Source organism: Pristiophorus japonicus, chromosome 3 (genome assembly GCF_044704955.1).
Source record: "Pristiophorus japonicus isolate sPriJap1 chromosome 3, sPriJap1.hap1, whole genome shotgun sequence".
Classification (NCBI taxonomy): domain Eukaryota; kingdom Metazoa; phylum Chordata; class Chondrichthyes; family Pristiophoridae; genus Pristiophorus; species Pristiophorus japonicus.
The window spans coordinates 209075388-209096452 of record NC_091979.1 but is presented as its reverse complement, the minus strand read 5'-3'; the positions used below and the strand labels follow the sequence as shown (position 1 = coordinate 209096452).

At 44.8% G+C, this 21065-nt stretch overlaps 1 protein-coding gene across 1 annotated transcript in view; it reads right to left on the bottom strand.

Annotated features, from left to right (window-relative positions):
- Nucleotides 1-21065, bottom strand: part of LOC139255129 (receptor tyrosine-protein kinase erbB-4-like) — a 1872364-nt gene that overhangs the window by 961332 nt on the left and 889967 nt on the right. Inside the window, exon 6 of the mRNA XM_070873872.1 lies at nucleotides 3811-3929. Within this exon, the coding sequence (XP_070729973.1) occupies nucleotides 3811-3929 (119 nt within the window). The remainder of the gene's footprint in view (nucleotides 1-3810; nucleotides 3930-21065) is intronic.

Sequence of the window (21065 nt, the reverse complement as noted above, 5' to 3'; positions counted from 1 at the left end):
CCCTTAAAGGAAAAGGTTGTGAAAAATAATTCTCGAGCTCCTGGATGTCATGGGACTTATAGGGGAGGATTAAGAAAAAAAGGGACGCTTATGTCATATATCAACGGCTAAATATTGTAGAATCTTTACAGGAATATAGAAAGTTAAGAGGCAAAATTAAAAAGGATATTAGGAATGCTAAGAGAGAGCACAAGAAATTCTTGACCAATAAAATTAAGGAAAACCCTAAGATGTTCTATAAATATATTAAGTGTAAGAGGGTAACTAAAGAAAGGGTACGGCCTATTAGAGACCATGAGGGTAATCTTTATGTGGAGGCGGAAGATGTTGGGAGGGTTCTTAACGAATACTTTGTTTTCATAAAGGAAAGGGGCAATGCAGATACTGCTATCGAGGAGGAGTGTGATATTCCGGATAAAATAAATATAGTGAGAGAGGAAGTATTAAGGGGTTTAGCAGCTTTGAAAGTAGCTAAGTCCCCAGGCCTGGATGAACTGCATCCCAGGCAGTTGAGCGAAGTAAAAGAGGAAATAGCAGAGGCCTTGACCATCATTTTCCAGTCCTCTTTGGATCTGGGTGTAGTGCTGGAGGATTGGAGGACTGCTAATGTAGTGCTCTTGTTTAAGAAGGGAGAAAGTGATAGGCCGAGTAATTACAGGCCTGTCAGCCTAACCTCAGTGGTGGGAAAATTATTGGATAAAATCCTGAAAGACAGGGTAAATCTGCATTTGGAAAGGCAAGGATTAATTAGGGACAGTCAGCACAGATTTGTTAAGGGAAGATCGTGTCTGACTAACCTGATAGAATTTTTTGAGGAGGTAACCAAGAGGGTCGATGCGGGTGGTGCATACAATGTAGTACATATGGACTTTAGCAAAGCTTTTGATGAGGTCCCACATGGTAGACTGGTCATGAAGGTTAAAGCCCATGGGATAAGGGCAAAGTGTCAAGTTGGATCCAAAATTGGCTTGGAGGTAGGAAGCAAAGGGTAATGATTGATGGATGTTTTTGTGACTGGAATGATGTTTCCAGTGGGGTTCCACAGGGCTCAGTACTGAGATCCTTGTTTTTTGTGGTATATATCAACGATTTAGATTTGAATATAGGGAGTATGATTAAGAAGTTTGCAGACGAAACTAAAATTGTCTGTGTGGTTGATAATGAAGAGGAAAGTCATGGGCTGCAGAAGGATATCAATCTACTGGTCAGGTGGGCAGAGCAGTGGCAAATGGAATTTAATTCAGAGAAGTGTGAGGTGATGCACTTTGGGTGGGCTAATAAGGAAAGGGTATACACATTAAGCGCTAGGCCACTTAATAGTGTAGATGAACAAAGGGACCTTGGAGTGCTTGTCCACAGATCCCTGAAAGTAGCAGGCCAGGTGGATAAGGTGGTTAAGAAGGCATACGGAATGCTTGCCTTTATTGGCTGAGGCATAGAATATAAGAGCCAGGAGGTTCTGCTTAAATTGTATCATACTTCGGTTAGGCCACAGCTGGAGTATTGCGTGCAGTTCTAGTCACCGTATTATAGGAAGGACATAATTGCACGAGAGGGTGCAGAGGAGATTTACTCGGATGCTGCCTGGAATGGAGAATCTTAGTTATGAGGACAGATTGGATAGGCTGGGTTTGTTCTCATTGGAACCGAAGAGGTTGAGAGGAGACCTCATTGAGGTGTACAAAATATTGAGGGGCCTGAACATAGTGGATAGTAAGGGTCTATTTCCATCGGTGGAGGGGTCTATTACGAGGGACATAGTTTTAAGGTGGTTGGTGGAGGTTTAGAGGGGATTTGAGGAGGGGCTTCTTTACGCAGAGGGTTGTGGGAATCTGGAACTCTCTGCCTGCAAGAGTGGTGGATGCAGAAACCCTCACCACTTTTAAGAGATGGTTGGATGGGCACTTAAAGTGCAGTAGCCTACAGGGTTACGGACCTAGAGCTTGTAATTGGGATTAGATTGGATTACCTTTTGTTGGACGGAGCAGATATAATGATAAGTACTGCAGGGAATAGAATATCGCCAGGGTGATCTCCTGAATCGCCTGGATGGGTCGGAGAGGAATTTTCCCAGAGTTTTTTTCTCCCTAAATTGGGTTCCCCCCTGGGTTTTTATCTGTTTTTTGCCTCTCCCAGGAGATCACATAGCTCCGGTTGGGGTGGAGTGTAGAATGTTTTAGTTTAACGGGTGTCGCAGTTGTGGTGAAGCAGATTGGTTGGGCTGGGTGCTCTCTGCCTTTCCGTCATTGCTCATAGGTTTATATGTAACCTTTAGGGCTGCTGACCAAGGGCCGTGTGGCTCTTTGTCGGCCGGCGCGGACACGCTGGGCCGGAATGGCCTCCTTCTGCGCTGTAAATTTCTATGTTTCTATGTTTCTATTAAGGAAGTAGAACATTTAGAAAATCATAATACCATCAAGCAGAGTCAGCATGGTTTTATGAAAGGGAAATCATGTTGACAAATTTGCTAGAGATTTTTTGAGGATGTAACGAGCAGGGTGGATAAAGGGGAACCAGTAGATGTAGTGTATTTGGATTTCCAGAAGGCATTCAATAAGGTGCCACATAAAAGGTTACTGCACAAGATAAGATCTCACGGGGTTGGGGGTATTATATTAGCATGGATACAGGATTGGCTAACTAACAGAAAACAGAGAGTCGGGATAAATGGGCCATTTTCAGGTTGGCAAACTAAAACCAGCGGGATGTCACAGGGCTCAGTGCTGGGACCTCAGCTATTTACAATCTATATTAATGACTTGGATGAAGGGACTGAATGTCATGTAGCCAAATTTGGTGATGATACAAAGATAATGGGAAAGCAAGTTGTGAAGAGGACACAAAGAATTTGCAAAGGGATATAGATAGGTTAAGTGAGTGGGCAAAAATTTGGCAGATGGAGAATAATGTGAGAAAATGTGAGGTTATCCATTTTGGTTGGAAGAATAAAAAAAGCAAATTATTATTTAAATGGAGAGAGACTACAAAATTCTGCGGTACAAAAGGATTGGGGGTCCTTATACACGAAACACAAAAAGTTAGTATGCAGGTACAGCAAGTAATTAGGAAGGCAAATAGAATATTGGGGATGGAGTATAAAAGTAAGGAAGTCTTGCTACAACTGTACAGGGCATTGGTGAGACCACACCTGGAGTACTGTGTACAATTTTAGTTTACTTACATAAGGAGGGATAAACTTACATTAGAGGCAGTTCAAAGAAGGTTCACTAGGTTGATTCCTGAGATGAAGGGGTTGACTTATGAAGAAAGGTTGAGCAGGCTGAGCCTATACTCATTGGAGTTCAGAAGAATGAGAGGTGAAACGTATATTGAAACATATAAGCTAATGAGGGGCCTTGACAGGGTAGATGCAGAGAGGATGTTTCCCCTCATGGGGGAATCTAGAACTTGGAGCAAAGTTTCAGAATAAAGGGTCACATATTTAAAACAGAGATGAGAAGGAATTTTTTCTCTCAGAGTATCGTAATTCTTTGGAATTCTCTACCCCAGAGAGCTGTGGAGACTGGGTCTTTGAATATATTTATGGTGGAGATAGACAGATTTTTGAGCGACAGGGGATTCAAGGATTATGGGGAGCGGGCAGGAAAGTGGAGTTGAGGCCAAGATCAGATCAGCCATGATCTTTACTGAATGGCGGAGCAGGCTTGAGGGGCCAAATGTCTACTCGTGCTCCTATTTCTTATGTTCTTATGTAATGGACTTGAAGTGGGCCAATGATATTGTGATGGACTTGAAGTGGGCCAATGATACAGTAATTGAAATTGGTCAATGTTACTTGCGGTTACGTACAAAGCAATCGGTGTCCTTTGGCCCCGAGCAGCCGCCCGCACATTCCCGATGACAGCAGTCGCTAACAAATGGGCTGAAGCATCGCTCGTCGCACTGCTGTGCACACACCGTCTTCGTGACTGCAAACAAAACAGTGCATGTAACTCCAAATTAGGGACACATCAGTGTCATGCTTCCCTTTTAAGGGATGAACTGTCCAGCAATTCAGTATCCATTTTATGCTGTTAAATCACACGCGCACTTTGCACAAAGTGCGAGCCTTTACTGAAAGCGATGATGGAGCTTTCAGGTGAGCAACCCCTGCTCCTGTTCCGTGTCCAACCATAGTCATCAGCAGCTACATGACTTTATACAAAGCCTGATTTTTTTTTGTCTAAAAATCCATAGCCCAAGCATAGAATTCGTTTAGCTCTAAGTAAAGCATCACCTTGGAAACAGTTAGCAATTCAGATGTCAGAATTGGAAGAGATAGAAATTCTTACTGAAAAGGAGCTTGTGTACAGGGGATGTGACAGAGAAACGTGAATATATCTAAAAATACATGCCATTGTAATCTGCTTGGGATCCGAATGCAGTTCTGCACCAATACAAAGCCTGATTGTATAAGCAAAAAAAGAAATGTGTAACGCAGACAGCAAGCTCAGTGTATGGATATATACATTTACAGTGGGACCTGATATAAAGAAATCTTGTTTGTCACATCAAAACATTCCTACAGGAGAAGGCACCTGACTGAGGATTGCTGACTGACAGTTTGATATTATGGAAGATGCAGCTAGTTCAAGTTCACTCACAATAAATGGTCAGCTCGCCTTGAAATTGCTGCATTTAATATTGATTCAGAGCCTCACTAATCCAAAAGAGGTGCAGAATCCTCTGCTTCTCCGAGCTATGAGCCTGACCTGGGACCTGACTTTATACTTTGCAGAAAAGGACTGTAATCCTGAGACAGCCTGTTCACAGCAGCAAAGATGTAGTTGAGTCTTCTAAAAGCATAATTAAGAGGATCTCGATGAGGGTGCAGACAGAGAATAGGCACTTTAGATCTATCAGTTTCCAATGATCCATACGGCCTATTCTACTTCGCTTTTGTGTCATCGGTAATGGAGGATTAATACTCCAATTTTCAGTATAAGTGGGCAGTAATTTCACTATAACAGGACTCATCTTCCATTCGCTTATTATAGTAAGTGAACTCGGATATTGGTATTTTTTTATTTCATAAGTTGAGCTTCACTCTGTCCAATTTTTTGCAATAAATGTGTCTAACATATTTATGTATGTGCGTGTGCATGTGTGCATGTTCGTTTTGCATGTGTGAGTGTGTTGTTATGTTACAGTTGCCAGAAAACAGATTGAGAGCCAGGCATTGCTTTAGCGGTTTATTCATCTGTTCATCTGTCGTATCAGAGGACATAAAATTCCTGCTGTAAGCCCTTTACACATGGTGCAGCGTTGGAAAGGTGCAAATACAATGTGTTGTAACTGAGGACATGACACAATAAATGAAAGTGGAGACCGTCTTGGTAACTTTATGAATGCTGTCAGTAATGTTACTATTTCAGTTACTAATATTTCTAAAAAACTTCACCAGAACTGCTTTTGATTCACTTTCAAATAATTACTTGTGTGGATATTCAGGTGTGTGCACATAACGTATATGGAAATATGTACATATGTGTGTATGTACATTTGTGTGTACATATACATACACCAATTTACATACATGCACACAAATACACGTGTTTGTGAAAATGTATATGTGTGTGTGTGTGTGTATGTGTGCACATGTGTGTGTATATGTGTAGAAATATCCAGGTGTGTGCACATAACGTATATGGAAATATGTACATATGTGTGTGTACATTTGTGTGTACATATACATACACCAATACACATACATGCACACAAATACACATGTCTGTGTATATGTATATGTGTGTGTGTGTGTGTGTGTGTGTATGTGCATGTGTATTTTATTTTTTATTCATTCACAGGATGAGGGTGTCGCTGTTAAGGTCAATATTTATTGCCCATCCCTAATTGCCCTTGAGAAGGTGGTGGTGGAAATATTCTGGAACTGCTGCAGTCCTTGTGGTGGAGATATTCCCACAGTGCCGTTAAGGAGGGAGTTCCAGGATTTTGAGCCAGCGACGATGATGCATTTCCAAGTCAGGATGGTGTGCAACTTGGAGGGGAACTTAGAAATGGTGGTTTTTCCATGCGCCTGCTGCCCTTGTCCTTCTAAGTGGTAGAGGTCGTGAGTTTGGGAGGTGCTGCTGAAGAAGCCTTGGTGAGTTGCTGCAGTACATCTTGTAGATGGTGCACACTACAGCTATGGTGCACCCTTCGTGAAGGGAGTGAATGTTTAAGATGGTGAATGGGATGCCGATCAAGCGGGTTGCTTTGACCTAGATGGTGTCGAGCTTATTGAGCGTTGTTGGAGCTGCACTCATCTAGGCATGTGGAGAGTATTCCATCACTCTCCTGACTTGTGCCTTGTAGATGATGGAAAGGCTTTGGGGAATCAGGACGTGAATCAGTCACTGCAGAATACCCAGCCTCTGACCTGCTCTTGTAGCCATGGTATTTATGTGGCTGGTCCAGTTAAGTTTCTGGCCAATGTTGACCACCAGGATGATGATGGTGGGGGATTCGGCGATGGTAATGCCGTTGAAATTCAAGGGGAGGTGGTTAGACTCTCTCCTGTTGGAGATAGTGTAAGAAATCATGTATTGGAAGAAATCGTGAATTGGAAGAAATAACTTGAGACCAAAAAGTCTCTTCAGACTGGTGTTAGAATAACTGGATAGATGCTTAGAATTTGCTTATGGTTTTGTTTCCCTGCGGATGTTATAACATTTAATGATTCATTCCATGGTACAATAGCTAAAGCTACTTGAACAGCGTGAACTTCATCATCATCATAGGCAGTCCCTCGAAGCGAGGATGACTTTCTTCCACGCCAAAAAGGGATGAGTTCACAGGTGTTTCAATGAAGGACCTAATATTCCAGATCCCGATCTATATCTTGAAGGGTGGAAGATGCCTGTGCGTGTATTATTTTAATGTATGGTGGCTATTGCACACCAGCCACCACACAGGCTTGACAGAGCTGGGTCTTGGTCCAGTGGCAAGGATTACCCAAGACGACTGGAGACCTGCTCTGCTGCACAGACCTGGTGCGCACACATATCGCAGTGTGGGCTGGCCCGTGCTGCCCCTGGGCCCTTGCCTCTCCTGGGCCCCAAACTCTTGCCTCTCCTGGGCCCCGATCACTTCCCTCTATAAACTCTTGCCACTCCTTTGCCCCTCCTGATGTGTCTGCCCGCACTGCAATCAGCGACCTGGCCTCGCAGGCACGCGTGAACTTAAATAACTGATAACTAGAATCTGAAGGCCAAGAATGGCATGTCTGACTCCAACGTTGAGGGGATAAGGACAGGAGAGATGGGCCTTCAGAAAGTATAACAGGAAAGACATGTGAAGAGAAGGGTTTCACCAAAGAGTTGAGACAAAGAACTCGACCTATCATAGGTTAAATGGTTCCATTATTTTCTGCCAGACCCACCCCTAAAAGGAGAATAAAAGAGATATCTAAAGAGCTTTTCAGGGCAGAATGTGCAGAGAAGAGCTGTTCGTGCGACCAGCTGTCTGTCCGATCAGGACTAATACCAGCTACTTGTCACAGCGATATGTACTATGTTTATCCTGATTGTGTGTTGTGTTTGACTATATTTGAACTACTGTTCCGTAATACAGGTGCAGCGTCCCGAATCCGGGACCCTCGGGACCGAGGCCGTTCCGGATTCGCATTTTTCTGGACTTTGGAACGTCTTGCTGAGGTCACGAATCCGGAAACACCCGAGCACAGGTTTGGATATTTCCGGATTTCCGAATGTCAGAATGGGCGGAGGGGGAGGTGTGGGGGGGGCAGTGCTCGCTGAGGAGCTGTTCGGGTCGCCAGCCCTGTCCATGAGGTCGTTGGGCAGGGCCCAGCCGCCAAGGCATTGTTCAAGCCGGCCCCGCCACCATGGAAGTGTTCGGGCGGGCCCCGCCGAAGAGGAGCTGGTCGGTCAGTCCCATCGTGGAGGTGGTGTTTGGGCGGGCCGGCGAGGAGGCCCCGAGGTAAGGGCAGCAGAGGTGAGCTGAGGCCCGAGGTCAGGCAGGGCTGAGGTGAGGGGCGGTGAGGCGAGGCCCGAGGTCAGGCAGCGGTGGCGGTGAGGTGAGGGGTGGACAGCGGCGGGACCTCAAGGGCGCCAGGGTCAGCAGGTCCGGATTTCGGAACAGAGCAGTAGTGATACCTCCTATATGTTTCAGATACATGGACTATGTACAGTAGGCACCTCAAAGCACTGGAGAAGTACCAACGCTGCCTCTGCAAAATCCTGCTAATCCATTGGCAGGATTGGCGCACCGATGTCAGTGTTCTCACTCAGGCCACCATCGAAGCATTGACCACGCTCGATCAGCTCCGATGGACGGGCCACATTGTCCGCATGCCTGATGCTAGATTCCCGAAACAAGCATTCTATTCCGAGCTCCATCATGGCAAGCGAGTCCCAGGAGGGCAGAGAAAACACTTCAAGGACACCGTCAAAGCCTCCTTAAAATTATTTAATATCCCCACCGATACTTGGCATCCCTGGTCCAAGACTGCTCAAAGTGGAGGAGAATCATCCGAGAAGGCGCTGGATACTTTGAGTCTCTTTGTCTGGTGCACATGGAAGCCAAGCGCAATAGCGGAAGGAGTGCATGACAAACCAAGCACCTGACCCACCCGTCCCTTTAACCACCACCTGCCCCACCTGTGACAGAGACTGTAGATCCCACATTGGTCTCATCAGTCACCTGAGAACTCATTTTAGTGTGGAAGCAAGTCATCCTCGACTCCGGGTGACTGCCTAAGAAAAAGTGGACATGTGTGTACATGTGTGTGTATATTTGTATGTGTATGTGTACAATATAGCTTAAGCGTGAGGTGGTGAATTTCAGTGGAAGAATAAGGAAGCCATATATTCCTTGGAAAATAAGGTTCTAAATGGGATAGAGGAGCAAAGGGACCTAGGGCTACAGATATACAAATCATTAAAAGTAGGCCATAAAAAGCAACAAAGCACTGGGATTCATTTCTGGAGGGATAGAATTGAAAAGCAGAGAAGTTATATTAAACTTGTATAGAAGCTTGGCTAGACAACACTAGGAGTACTGTGAACAGTTCTGGTCTTTATATAATAAAAAGGATAGAGAGACTTGAGAGAAGGTGCAAAAAAGATTTACTAGAATGATACCAGAACTGAGAGGTTCTACCCATCAGGAAAGATTGAACAGGCTGGGGCTATTTTGTCAAAAAAGAGAAGGCAGACAGGTGACCTGATTGAAATCTTTAAGATAATGAAAGGGTTTGATAGGTTAGATGTAAGGAAGATATTTCCACTTGTGGGGGAGACCAGAACTAGGGGCCATAAATATAAGACAGATACTAATAAATCCAACAGGGAATTCAGGAAAAACTTCTTTACTCAGAGAGTGGTGAAAATGTGGAACTTGCAACCACAGGGAGTAGTTGTGGAGAATAGCATAGATGCATTTAAGGGGAAGCTAGACAAGTACATGTGGGAGAAAGGATTGGAAGGTTATGCTGATAGGGTGAGATGAAGAGTGGTGGGAGGAAGCTCCTGTGGAGCATAATGGCCAACATGAACCAGTTGGGCCAAATGGCCTGTTTCTGTGCTGTGTATTCTATATATTTCTACGTAATCGCATGTATATGCATCTTGTGCGTGTATTTGTGTATATATGTTATGTATATGTGTGCGTGTATACACAGGCATGCACCAGAGATACTCAATTTATTGTGAATGTTCCTCAACTGAGAAATGTGAATGTCTCCATAACCAATTGAAAGCAGCTTCTGCTGAAAGCGACTATTACTGAGCCAGGCCATACATCACCTGAGCTATTCAGTCTCGCTAGGGGTAATGAAAGAGGACTGGATAGGAAATCTGTAACATTTCCTCAAGTGAAACCATGAGAGGACTTTAATCTGGCAAAAGGTAAATTTAGGACTGATGTGGGAAGACTCTTCATACAAAGACTAACCAACAGTGAATGGACGCTGGCTGGAGTAGTAGAGGCTAGTTAGGTGTTAACATGGGAAGTGTCGATTGATTCTGGATGAATGAACTAAGGGGGTCAAATGGCCTTCCTCGTCTTCACCTATTTCATGATCAGGGGGATTTCATGAACTCACGTTCACAGCAAGAAGTCTGACAGCCGGAAGTGTATGTCAGAAATTTGGCCACACTTGGCAATTATTTTTCATCAAGTAAAATGAACAGTTAGAAAATAATGGTTGTGCAATTCTTGATATTCGAACCTGGCCTATGAGGGTATGTTTTGGAAAATTATTCCTCAGAGTTAATGTGAAGCATTCTTCCCAATAGTTACAGGTTCCATTTCACTGGCTGCCAGCAGCAGTTGATGGGAACAGGAAAAGATTTCTATGACCCCTCTCCCCTTCCGATTATCCACTTTCTGTTTTGTTCAGCCTATTTTGGGAGGGGGAAAGGGGTTTCAGCCAGATCCTCCAATTTAATGTCACTAAGAAGTAAAAAAAATTGTGACTCTGATCTGACTGATTCAGGCTCCAGTGTGAGGCCTTGACTTTGGAGAACAGCCTGAAGTGATCAATCAGTGACATTTCCAAATCTGGATGGTCACATTTTGTGCCTTATTATTATTACTGGAAAATTGATTTTATAAAATATCAGTGTGCACATTAACATTGGGATAATATTCAGCAGGTTCGTCAGAAAACAATGCATTCCATGGCTTCCTCCATCTAACTTGTATGAACTTTCAAATACCTTAAGCATAAAGGTCATAATGAAAAATAATCAAAATCAATATATCTGCTTAGCATGCACGTTGCCATAGAAACACAAAGGTTTCAATCAAACCGCTTCCTTATGGTGAAAGTGCAGCACTGCTCCCCATTGATCTGACTCAGTGTTTCAAGCAGTTTGGTATTGTGCATTGCACTAGCAATCAGCTCCATCGACGGGCCCATTAAATAACATTCAGCCGCAAGGATGTGAACATCAACGGGCCAGGATTTGGTTTTAAAAATAAACACCCTTGGGTTATCCGAAGTGTTTTCAATCGAAATGTTGGACTGTTGTAAGAATTGCTTTTAACAAGTGAAATCTATAGCTATTAGTCAAGCACACTGCTTATTGTATTTTTCTGACATTACCAGTTTTAATTCAAAAGAAAAGCCAACAAGTGCGGCTGAAATTTGCTTAGCCAGCACATGCACGCACTGTGCTAAAAGTACTGGGTCTTTCATAGAAATACTTCAGACTAGTAGTGACACAGGGATTGAACTAGCACAGGGTGATATTAGTGACAAAAACTATTTGCATTTATATAGTGCCTTTAATGTAGTAAAATGTCCTAAAGTGCTTCACAGGAGCGTTATCAAACAAAAAGTTGACACCAAGCCACATAAGGGAATATTAGGAGAGGTGACCACAAGCTTGGTCAAAGAGACAGTTCAAAGGAACATCTTAAAGGAGGAGAGAGAGGCGGTGAGGTTTCGTTCGGGAATTCCAGAGCTTAGGGCGCAGGCAGCTGAAGGCACAGTCGCCAATGGTGGAGCGAAGGTGATAGATGAGCAGAACTTGGTCGAGTTAGGACACGTCGCACAGAAAAGAGCAACAAAAGTGATTCTGGGTACCAGGAATGTAAGTTATGAGGAAAAGTTCTGGGACTCTTTGTTGCCTTTGGAAACAAAGGTTTGATTGACATTTTAAGATAATGAAGGGGACTTACACGAACTGATATGAGCAAACTATTGAAAATCGGCAGATCTCCCATGACCATGTGTTGTTGCATGTCATTACAGCAGGAGTGTTGGTAACAAAGTGTTGCAGGGAAAATGTTACAGGACGTAAGTGTGACGCTCACAGATGCTCAGGCTACATGCAAGATCTAGAATGTATTAAATGTGGTGAAGGTGTCAAATTCCATGGGAGGCAAGTTAAAAATGTGGGCTCCAACAATCCGGCAGTTATGCCAAAATAATGCCCGCCAGTATTGACTCTGCCTGATTATGCAAGGTCAGTGTGGGGGCACCTTGGCTGCCCAATGTTAGCTGACACCCACACTAGTATGGGGACTGCTGGAAACTGGTACTTGGTTTCAGCCCATCCTCCACCCCCATCCCCCCCACCCCCTTGGAGAAACAATTTCTGTCCCCCTTCCTTTACAAAAAAAGGTGCCTCCTCTTTTCCCCTCCCCCACCACACTGGCTCCGCCTCCTTTCTTTTACTGGCCGAGGCTGTGCCCTGCCAGACCTCCAAGCCTCGGTTTGGACCCAGCCTGTCAGAGATCTAGGCCTGTCCCCGGGTCCACCAGAAACCATCGAGTAAATTCACCTCCGAGGAACTTGGGTGCAAGAAGACAGGTCAGACAGAACTTGTTCACCCAAACAGTGAAATGGAGAATAAGATTAGGGACTGGGGTTCAAACAAATGGTAACACGAGCCAATTAGATCCATTCTTAGATATGGACATTTTGAGGATTGTGATGTCTTAATGGATGAGAAGGTAGGCAGGTAGGCTTGACTTAGGGTCAAAACCCAATAGAGCTTTTCCTGTTCCTTGTGTGTCAGCCGTGGCTCAGTGGGTAGCACTCTCGCCTCTGAGTCAGAAGGTTGTGGGTTCAATTTCCACTCCAGGGACTTGAGCACAAAATTCTGCGCTGACACTCCAGTGCAATACTGAGGGAGTGCTGCACTGTCAGAAGTGCTGTCTTTCAGATAAGACATTAAACTGAGGCCCTGTCTGCTCTTTCAGGTGGACGTAAAAAATCCCACAGCACTATTTTGAAGAAGAGCAGGGGTATTATCCCCGGTGTCCTGGTAAATATTTATCCCTCAATCAACATAACAAAAAATTCAGATTATCTGGTCATTATCACATTGCTGTTTGTGGGATCGTGCTGTGTGCAAATTGGCTGTGTTTCCGACATTACAACAGTGACTAAACTCCAAAAAAGTACTTAATTGGCTGTAAATCCAAATCTTTCCCTCTTTTCTTTTTCCAAAAACCTTTTACATTCTTACACTAACAGGTAAATTTTCCACTTGCATGCTTTTAACCACAAATCATCGGCCACCACTACACATACACCCATGATTTCCCATGCCTGCCGGGAATGCACAAGGAGGAAATTTTACCCCTCTTATCTATTTCCTAATCCTCTTGTGCTCTGCGGTAATCTGGGTTAATGACGAACACAATTGAGAATCACATAGCCATTCAACCCAGCAGTGAAATGAGAGCAGTTCCCAAAAAGAGTCACTGCTCAATGAGGGAAGATTGTTGCCTTTCGGTGTCAGCCTTGGCTCAGTGAGTGAAACTCTAACCTCTCAATTGTAAGGTCATGGATCAAACCCCTAGTTCACAAGTTGAGCACACAAACTAGGCTGATGCATCAGTGCAGGAGTGAGGGAGTGCTGCACTGTCGCAGATGCCACCTTTCAGATGAGACGTTAAACCGAGGCCCAGTCTGCCCTCTCAGGTGGATGTAAAAGACCCCACGCCACCTTTTGAAGAAGAACAGGGGAGTTCTCTGGTCATTTAGCTCATTGCTACATTACAATTGTGACTATATGTCAAGAGTACTTCATTGACTGTGAAGTGTTCAGGGCCATTTGAGGGTTTTGAAAGGCATTATGCAAATACAAGTTCTTCCTATACTGCTTTTGTTACCTGCAGACTTGATTATTCCAATGCACTCCTGGCTGGCCTACCACATTCTATCCTACGTAAATTGGAGATGATCCAAAACTCAGCTGCCCGTGTCCTAACTCACAGCAACTCACCCATCACCCCTGTGCTTGCTGACCTACATTGACTCCCGGTTAAGCAATGTCTCGGTTTCAAAATTCTCATCCTTGTTTTCAAATCCCCCCATGGCCTCACCCCTCCCTATCTCTGTAGCTCTCCAGCTCCACAACCCCCCCGAGATTTCTGCGCTCCTCTAATTCTACCCTCTTGAGCATCCCTGATTATAATCGCTCAACCATTGGTGGCCGTGCCTTCTGTTGCCTAGGCCCCAAGCTCTGGAACTCCCTGCCTACACCTGTCTGCCTCACTTTCCTCCTTCAAGAGGCTCCTTAAAACCTACCTCTTTGGTCACCTGCGCTAATTTCTACTTATGCGGCTCGGTATCAAATTTTTATTACATTACACTCCTGTGACGTGCCTTGGGATGTTTCACCATGTTAAAGGCGCTATATAAATACAAGTTGTTGTCGTTGTTGATAGTCATGGGAGCTCCGTGCAAATGGAACTCACCATTACTATCAATAAGAATACTCCATTTACATTGCTGGTCCAGGCCCACATGATCCCAGGATATGCATAAGCTCCTGGGATGCCTGGGTCTCTGTGCTGAGCTGCGCATCTAGGCCTCGAAGCCAGTGTTCGTTCCTCGAGGACCACTAGGTACTTTTGGAAAAAAAAAATTTTGGTTGGAAGCATTTGATCGCAATTTCTGGCACAGTATCATTGTGTAGGTTGGGAATTGTGTACGTAACAATTACTCCCTTAATTCACCTGGGTGACTGGAGACTGAAGGCTGTCAGAGATAATTTAAAATCTGAGCCATCAACTATTTAAAACGTATCTCAATCAAATTATCCCTGACCTGCCACCCTAACATTTCTGCTTCATTTGTCCGCTTAAAAAAAAAATCGGAACTCGTGGGGGCCCTGCATTTCTGTCAGATGCAATTTTTGTTTGTATCATTATTTGGGGGAGGGTGTTGGCAGGGGTGGGGAAGGAATCTGAAATGCTTCGATGCAGCAATCAAAGCCACAGCCTTCGGAGAGCTGGTGTGCATTAGGTGACGCAGTGCTGACAGAACACGCCGTCCTGCTTTGGGATCGCTGCGTAAAATGAGTTCCTCCTGTCTCAGACTGGACACCGATAGGCATTTCACTAATCCAAAGATTCTCAGCTCGGCCAGGCCAGCTCAATGGGGGACAAGGGACACATGCACAGATTTCGAAATACAGTAAAACCGCCTACTTTTATGATCGAATTCAAGAGGCAGTCCCAGAACAAGTGGTTATTTTCACCCAGCGTCTCTGACAAGTCAAGAGGTAGAAGGACTTTGGTGGAAGTTAAAGAACTCCCCCTCCCTCCCACCCAGTGTCTCAGACAGAATCTTTCTTCCCTAACTCTTACACTACAATCAGTAATTTCTCCTTTGCTCCAGGCTCTAGAACTCCCTACCTAAACCTCTTTGCCTCTCTTTCCTCCTTCAAGACACTTCTTAAAACATACCCCTTTGACCAAGCTTTTGATCACCTGCGCTAATTTCTACTTGTGCGGCTTGGTGTTTTTTTTTTCTTTTTCTTAGAATACTCCTGTGAAGCGCCTTGAGATGTTTCACTACGTTAAAGGCGCTATATAAATACAAGTTGTTGTTGTTTTTGCTACGAACTGAATCCCAATCTGTTTTAAATTAATACTGACAGGTTGGCACAGAGGCATGGCACATTGCTGCCCTGATGAGATATGCCAAGGTTTGGAGGGGCACAGGCAATTCCCCATAGTCTGAGGGAATGGTCGCTGCAATGATGTTGCGGGTGGTGGGTAGAACAAGTACTGGGATTTAAGCTGATAATGATTGTCGCATTCCTGTTTGTGGCACCTAGCCCAGCAGGCTGAGCGGCCCCTGGCCTTCGAGCACCATCGGAGCAGGCTGGGTAGTGGAAGGAGCAGCGTGGCGGTGTACCACTCCAGGGAGCAGCGTGTGCTGGAGCAGGAGGGCAACGGCAGCAAAGAGTGATGTCATCAAGATCCAGGTCGGTGATTGGAGCGTGGGCAGGTACTGCAAGAGTGACGAGGTCGGGGCGAAGAAGCGGCGAGAGATCGTAGAGGGATGTGATTGGGGCCCAGTCGAGGCGAGGGCCAAGGGGCAGCACGGACCAGCCCACACTGCAATATGTGTGCGCACTAGGTCCGTGCAGCAGAGCTAGTCTCCAGTCATCTTGGTTAATCCTTGCTACTGGACCAAGACCTAGTTCTGTCAAGCCCGTGTGGTGGCTGGTGTGCAACGGTCACCACACGTTAAAAAAAAATCCACGCACAGGCATCTTCCACCCTTCAGTATTTAGTTCGGAACCTGGAATTTTTGGTCCTTCATTGAAACATCTGTGAACTCTTTGATGTGGAAGCAAGTCATCCTCAATTCGAGGGACTGCCTATGATGACGATGGTGGGAGAGAAGAGAACAGGCACTTGCCAACAATGAAGGAAATCTGCAGGTAAATCTCCTTCACATCCGAGCACTGGCTGCTCGTTGGGAAAATATGGTTTACCTATCCTATTGGATGAGGAATGGATGGGCTTGTTGTGTTAATAGACTGTAAAACTATGCATGCGAAATGAAAATCACCCTTATCTTAAAGCACTTAACAGAACAATATCTCAGAGACATGCATGAAGGAGATCTGAACATTTCAAATCCCATTTATCTGCAGAGAGCTGTGCTTTCAGAGGGGGTCTGTTATAAATGAGGCAGCAGACATGTCTCCAGACATGGGCAACACCCCCTCAGGAAGCAGCTCCATTTCCCTGGCTTAGATGGTGCTTCTCACCATCTGGCTGGTCACCGGGTGAAGTGCATTGCCCGCCCGTTGTAGCACCTGCTGGAGTTTCATTTAATTCAAAATGTTAAACTTTCCCCTCCTCAGGCACTGACAGACCTTCAGCATATTGTTTAGCCTTTTCTGATTGATTTGTGGATTAGCAGCATTCACTGTTGTTTATGTTGATCTGCCTCCACTCTCGCTGAATAGTCCCCAACTGAAAGGGCACCATGGCAAAACCTGGGAGTCAGACATTTCCTGAAAGTGCAAGGAAAGCTCAACGGCAGCAAATATCTACCAGGGCCTTGTTAAAAAGGGGCAACATAGTAGCGCTTGATCACGTTATAGTGAATGCACTCCACTAGAATCTCTCTGCCAGATATCAGGGAGGTTAAATTAGCGAGACCTTCACCTTGAAGCAAAGTCTATTTCTCACGTTCTCACAGAGCGATCCGGTAACAAACAAATCTTCAGCAACGATAGGAGGAACTTACAAAAAAACTTAGGATGGGGAAGACATAAAGGTAAGTACTTTACACTGAGAGTCGTGGTCCCTAATTAACTGTCCCTCCAACCTCGGCATATTGCAAACTGACTGAAACATATGCAGAAGTGTTAATGTTTCACAGTGGGATGCTTACCAAGTAGCTTGTGGGATAGAAATTCACCTCCGCCCAAAATGGGGTGCACTTTCCATTTTTAGAAGTTTTTCTCCGCCACAACCCTCGATATTAACCTTTCCTTTTGATCGGGCCGGATGTAGTTGTGGCTGAGGGCCAGAAGTACCCTTGCAGCGAGTCGGCCGCCCCGATCACTCATCAGTGCCGCATTGTGTTGATGCGTCACCTTCAGTTAAAGGGGAGGGCCACTGCAGGCTCTGCATATTTTTAAGTTAAGTCCACTGGGCCACCAGGGAAGGTTTCGGCTGGGCCAGCGGCCTGGGTGCCAAGCTACCTGTTGGCGGCTCGGCCGAACCCAGGGGCAGTCGTCCGACAATAATAAATAAAATGGCGTTACCAGCAGCGCCACCTCCCCTTTAAGGGCAGCTACACCAACAGCGACCAACAAGGAGTGCATCGACACAAAAAGCTGTCGGGGGCACCGGCTGACGACGGCGCCACTCCTGTGGGGCAATTCCCCAAAATATTTCCCACAGGGCAATTTCGGGAAGGAATCAGCGCATGCACACCGCGGCGGGAAAATGGTTGGAGCGGTCCCCTACACCGCTCCACCCTGCTGAAGGGCAATTTGCAAAATGGCGGCCCCTCTGTGGTCTCCGCTTTCAGGTGGCCAGAGGCCTTATTGGGAGTGCAATTTCGGCTCCTGTATCTTTATAACCTAATGACTGCAGCTTGAACTGTCTGACCAGCAAATAACTGCATTCAATATTAGTGCACAAATGCCCAGCATTGTTTGGATGAATTACTATTTTAATGGATGTGTTCAAAATAAATTGCTAAAATAAACTCGTGTGTTAAAATAGTTAAAGTAATGTTATACAAACACAAGCCTTCGCACACTAATGTAACAGTCATTTCTAAGCTTCTATTTTTGGTACATTAGTCAAATTATTGTGTGTGCTATTTTAACAATCCCTGAACATAGAAAACATAGAAACATAGAAAATAGGTGCAGGAGTAGGCCATTCAGCCCTTCTAGCCTGCACCGCCATTCAATGAGTTCATGGCTGAACATGCAACCTCAGTACCCCATTCCTGCTTTCTTGCCATACCCCTTGATCCCCCTAGTAGTAAGGACTATATCTAACTCCTTTTTGAATATATTTAGTGAATTGGCCTCAACAACTTTCTGTGGCAGAGAATTCCACAGGTTCACCATTCTCTGGGTGAAAACATTTCTCCTCATCTCAGTCCTAAATGGCTTACCCCTTATCCTTAGACTGTGACCCCTGGTTCTGGACTTCCCCAATATTGGGAACATTCTTCCTGCATCTAACCTGTCTAAACCCGTCAGAATTTTAAACGTTTCTATGAGATCCCCTCTCATTCTTCTGAACTCCAGTGAATACAAGCCCAGTTGATCCAGTCTTTCTTGATATGTCAGTCCCGCCATCCCGGGAATGAGTCTGGTGAACCTTCGATGCACTCCCTCAATAGCAAGAATGTCCTTCCTCAAGTTAGGAGACCAAAACTGTACACAATACTCCAGGTGTGGCCTCACCAAGGCCCTGTACAACTGTAGCAATACCTCCCTGCCCCTGTACTCAAATCCCCTCGCTATGAAGGCCAATATGCCATTTGCTTTCTTAACCGCCTGCTGTACCTGCATGCCAACCTTCAATGACTGATTTACCATGACACCCAGGTCTCATTGCACCTCCCCTTTTCCTAATCTGTCACCATTCAGATAATAGTCTGTCTCTCTGTTTTTACCACCAAAGTGGATAACCTCACATTTATCCACATTATACTTCATCTGCCATGCATTTGCCCACTCACCTAACCTATCCAAGTCACTCTGCAGCCTCATAGCATCCTCCTCGCAGCTCACACTGCCACCCAACTTAGTGTCATCCGCAAATTTGGAGATACTACATTTAATCTCCTCGCCCAAACAATTTTAAATAGAGAAAAAGAAAGCCTTACATTTATATAGTGCCATTCACGACCACCGAACAATTGCTTTAGAGTCAATGAATTATTTTTGGAGTGTAGTCACTGTTGTAATGTGGCAGCGGCAGCCAATTTGCTCCAACAAACAGCAATGTGATAATGACCAGATAATCTGTTTCAGTAATGTTGATTGAGGAGTAAATATTGGCCAGGGCACCGGGGATATCTCCCCTGCTCTTCTTCAAAAGAGTGCCATAGGATCTTTTACGTCCACCTGAGAGAGCAGTTTAGCGTCTCATCCGAAAGATAGCACCTCCAACAGTGCAGCACTCCTTCAGCACTGCACTGGAGTATCAGCCTAGATTTTTGTGCTCTAGTCCCTGGCGTGGGAGTTGAATCCACAACCTTCTGACTCAGGTGAGTGTGCGATCCACTTTTAAAAAAAATTATATTTATTGAATATTAAAAACATTTTCAACATCGTGAGCATTCCATTGCACCATACAAATTCATTCCGCCCCTCGGCACAGCTATTCCTCCAACACATATTAACATTAAGACCTGAAGTTTAATTTGTCTCCTGTAACATATATTAATCGATTGTACTTTACAAATTAATCATAAAATACTATATTTAAATTATTTTGTCAATAAACCATCAACAGAGCCTTAAATTGATCTTTTAGCTTATATTTAAAATACTCTTTTAGGTCTATTCTCCTCCCTTTAAAAAACAGAGTATTCCTTCTTTGCACAATCACAAATCTAGCCAAACTGAATATTAAATTAATTGCTGCTCCGCTAGACTCGGGCAGACTCTCCTGCAATCCCCATCCCCATCTCAAAATTGAGTCCCACGAGATTCCCATTCTTGCTCTTCGGTCCCCACCCAGCAAGAAAAACTCACACAACTGTCGAACATAATACTTCAAGGACTAGATTTTTGGGTTTTAGCGATTTCGCCCTTTTTTGGGCAATAATCGCAGCAAAATTCTTTTTTTACCGTTAGGTTACTGTTACCGCCAGAGCTCGTAAATTTCGGCAAGTGGTGAAGATCGTTAGCGATAGCGATAATTCCCGCGTTGCGCAACAGAATTTGTGCGCCGGAGCCGAAATTTGCGACAGAAAAAAAACCGGATCTTCTGCCCATGCGCAAATGTTGTTTTTTGCAATTGTTTTTCTTCTTCCCATGCTTCTGGTCAGCTGATGGTCACAAACGCTAATGCAGGCAGGGAGCACCCGTGCATGTGCAGTATACCCAGGGCTGAATCAGCCATTTTTAAATTTGATTCCCGATGGAAGGAGATGGTAGCAGGCAGAGATCCAGAAAGTTCAGCAGTGAGGCAAACAAGGCCCTTGTCAGTGCTATTGAAAGAGGATGGGCAGAATTGAACAGGAGGGGTGCATGTAGATCCGCTCCCCCCACCCCCCAAAGCGGTTTTTCAAAAAATTTGGACCAGCATAGCTGAGGAGGTCTCAATGTCGACACCATTCGAAGGACCCACACACAGTGCCACAGTGCTTTAATGACCATTGCAGGGTCATTAGAGTAAGTAATATTTTTATTGATGCACTCCTTCATTACTTAAATTATAACTCTGACACACTATTTGTTCTCATGCTGATGGTATAGGTAGGTGTAGTGTTGCACCTTATTTGTCATGAATGATCTTTACACATTATTAAGATTGCTTTCTAAGATCTGAAAAGATGTTTCTGCACTTTGAGGTCCTCCTCATGAACCACGTGCATCTTCCAGGGCCATTAAACAGAGGGCTGTATTAAATGCACACAGTATGGTATAAGTGCTTTGGTGGCTATCTGTGTGTGCCACAAGAGCAGATGATCCCACTGGTAACCATTCCCATTGTCATCTTTGCAGGGAAAGATGTCCCACAACCGCCGGGAGCAGCAGCGGACAGGCGGTGATCCACACTGAAGCATGCTTTTGACAGACATCAAAGAACGAGTGGTCAGTGTGATCGATGCCTCAGGAGCGCAACTGTCTGTG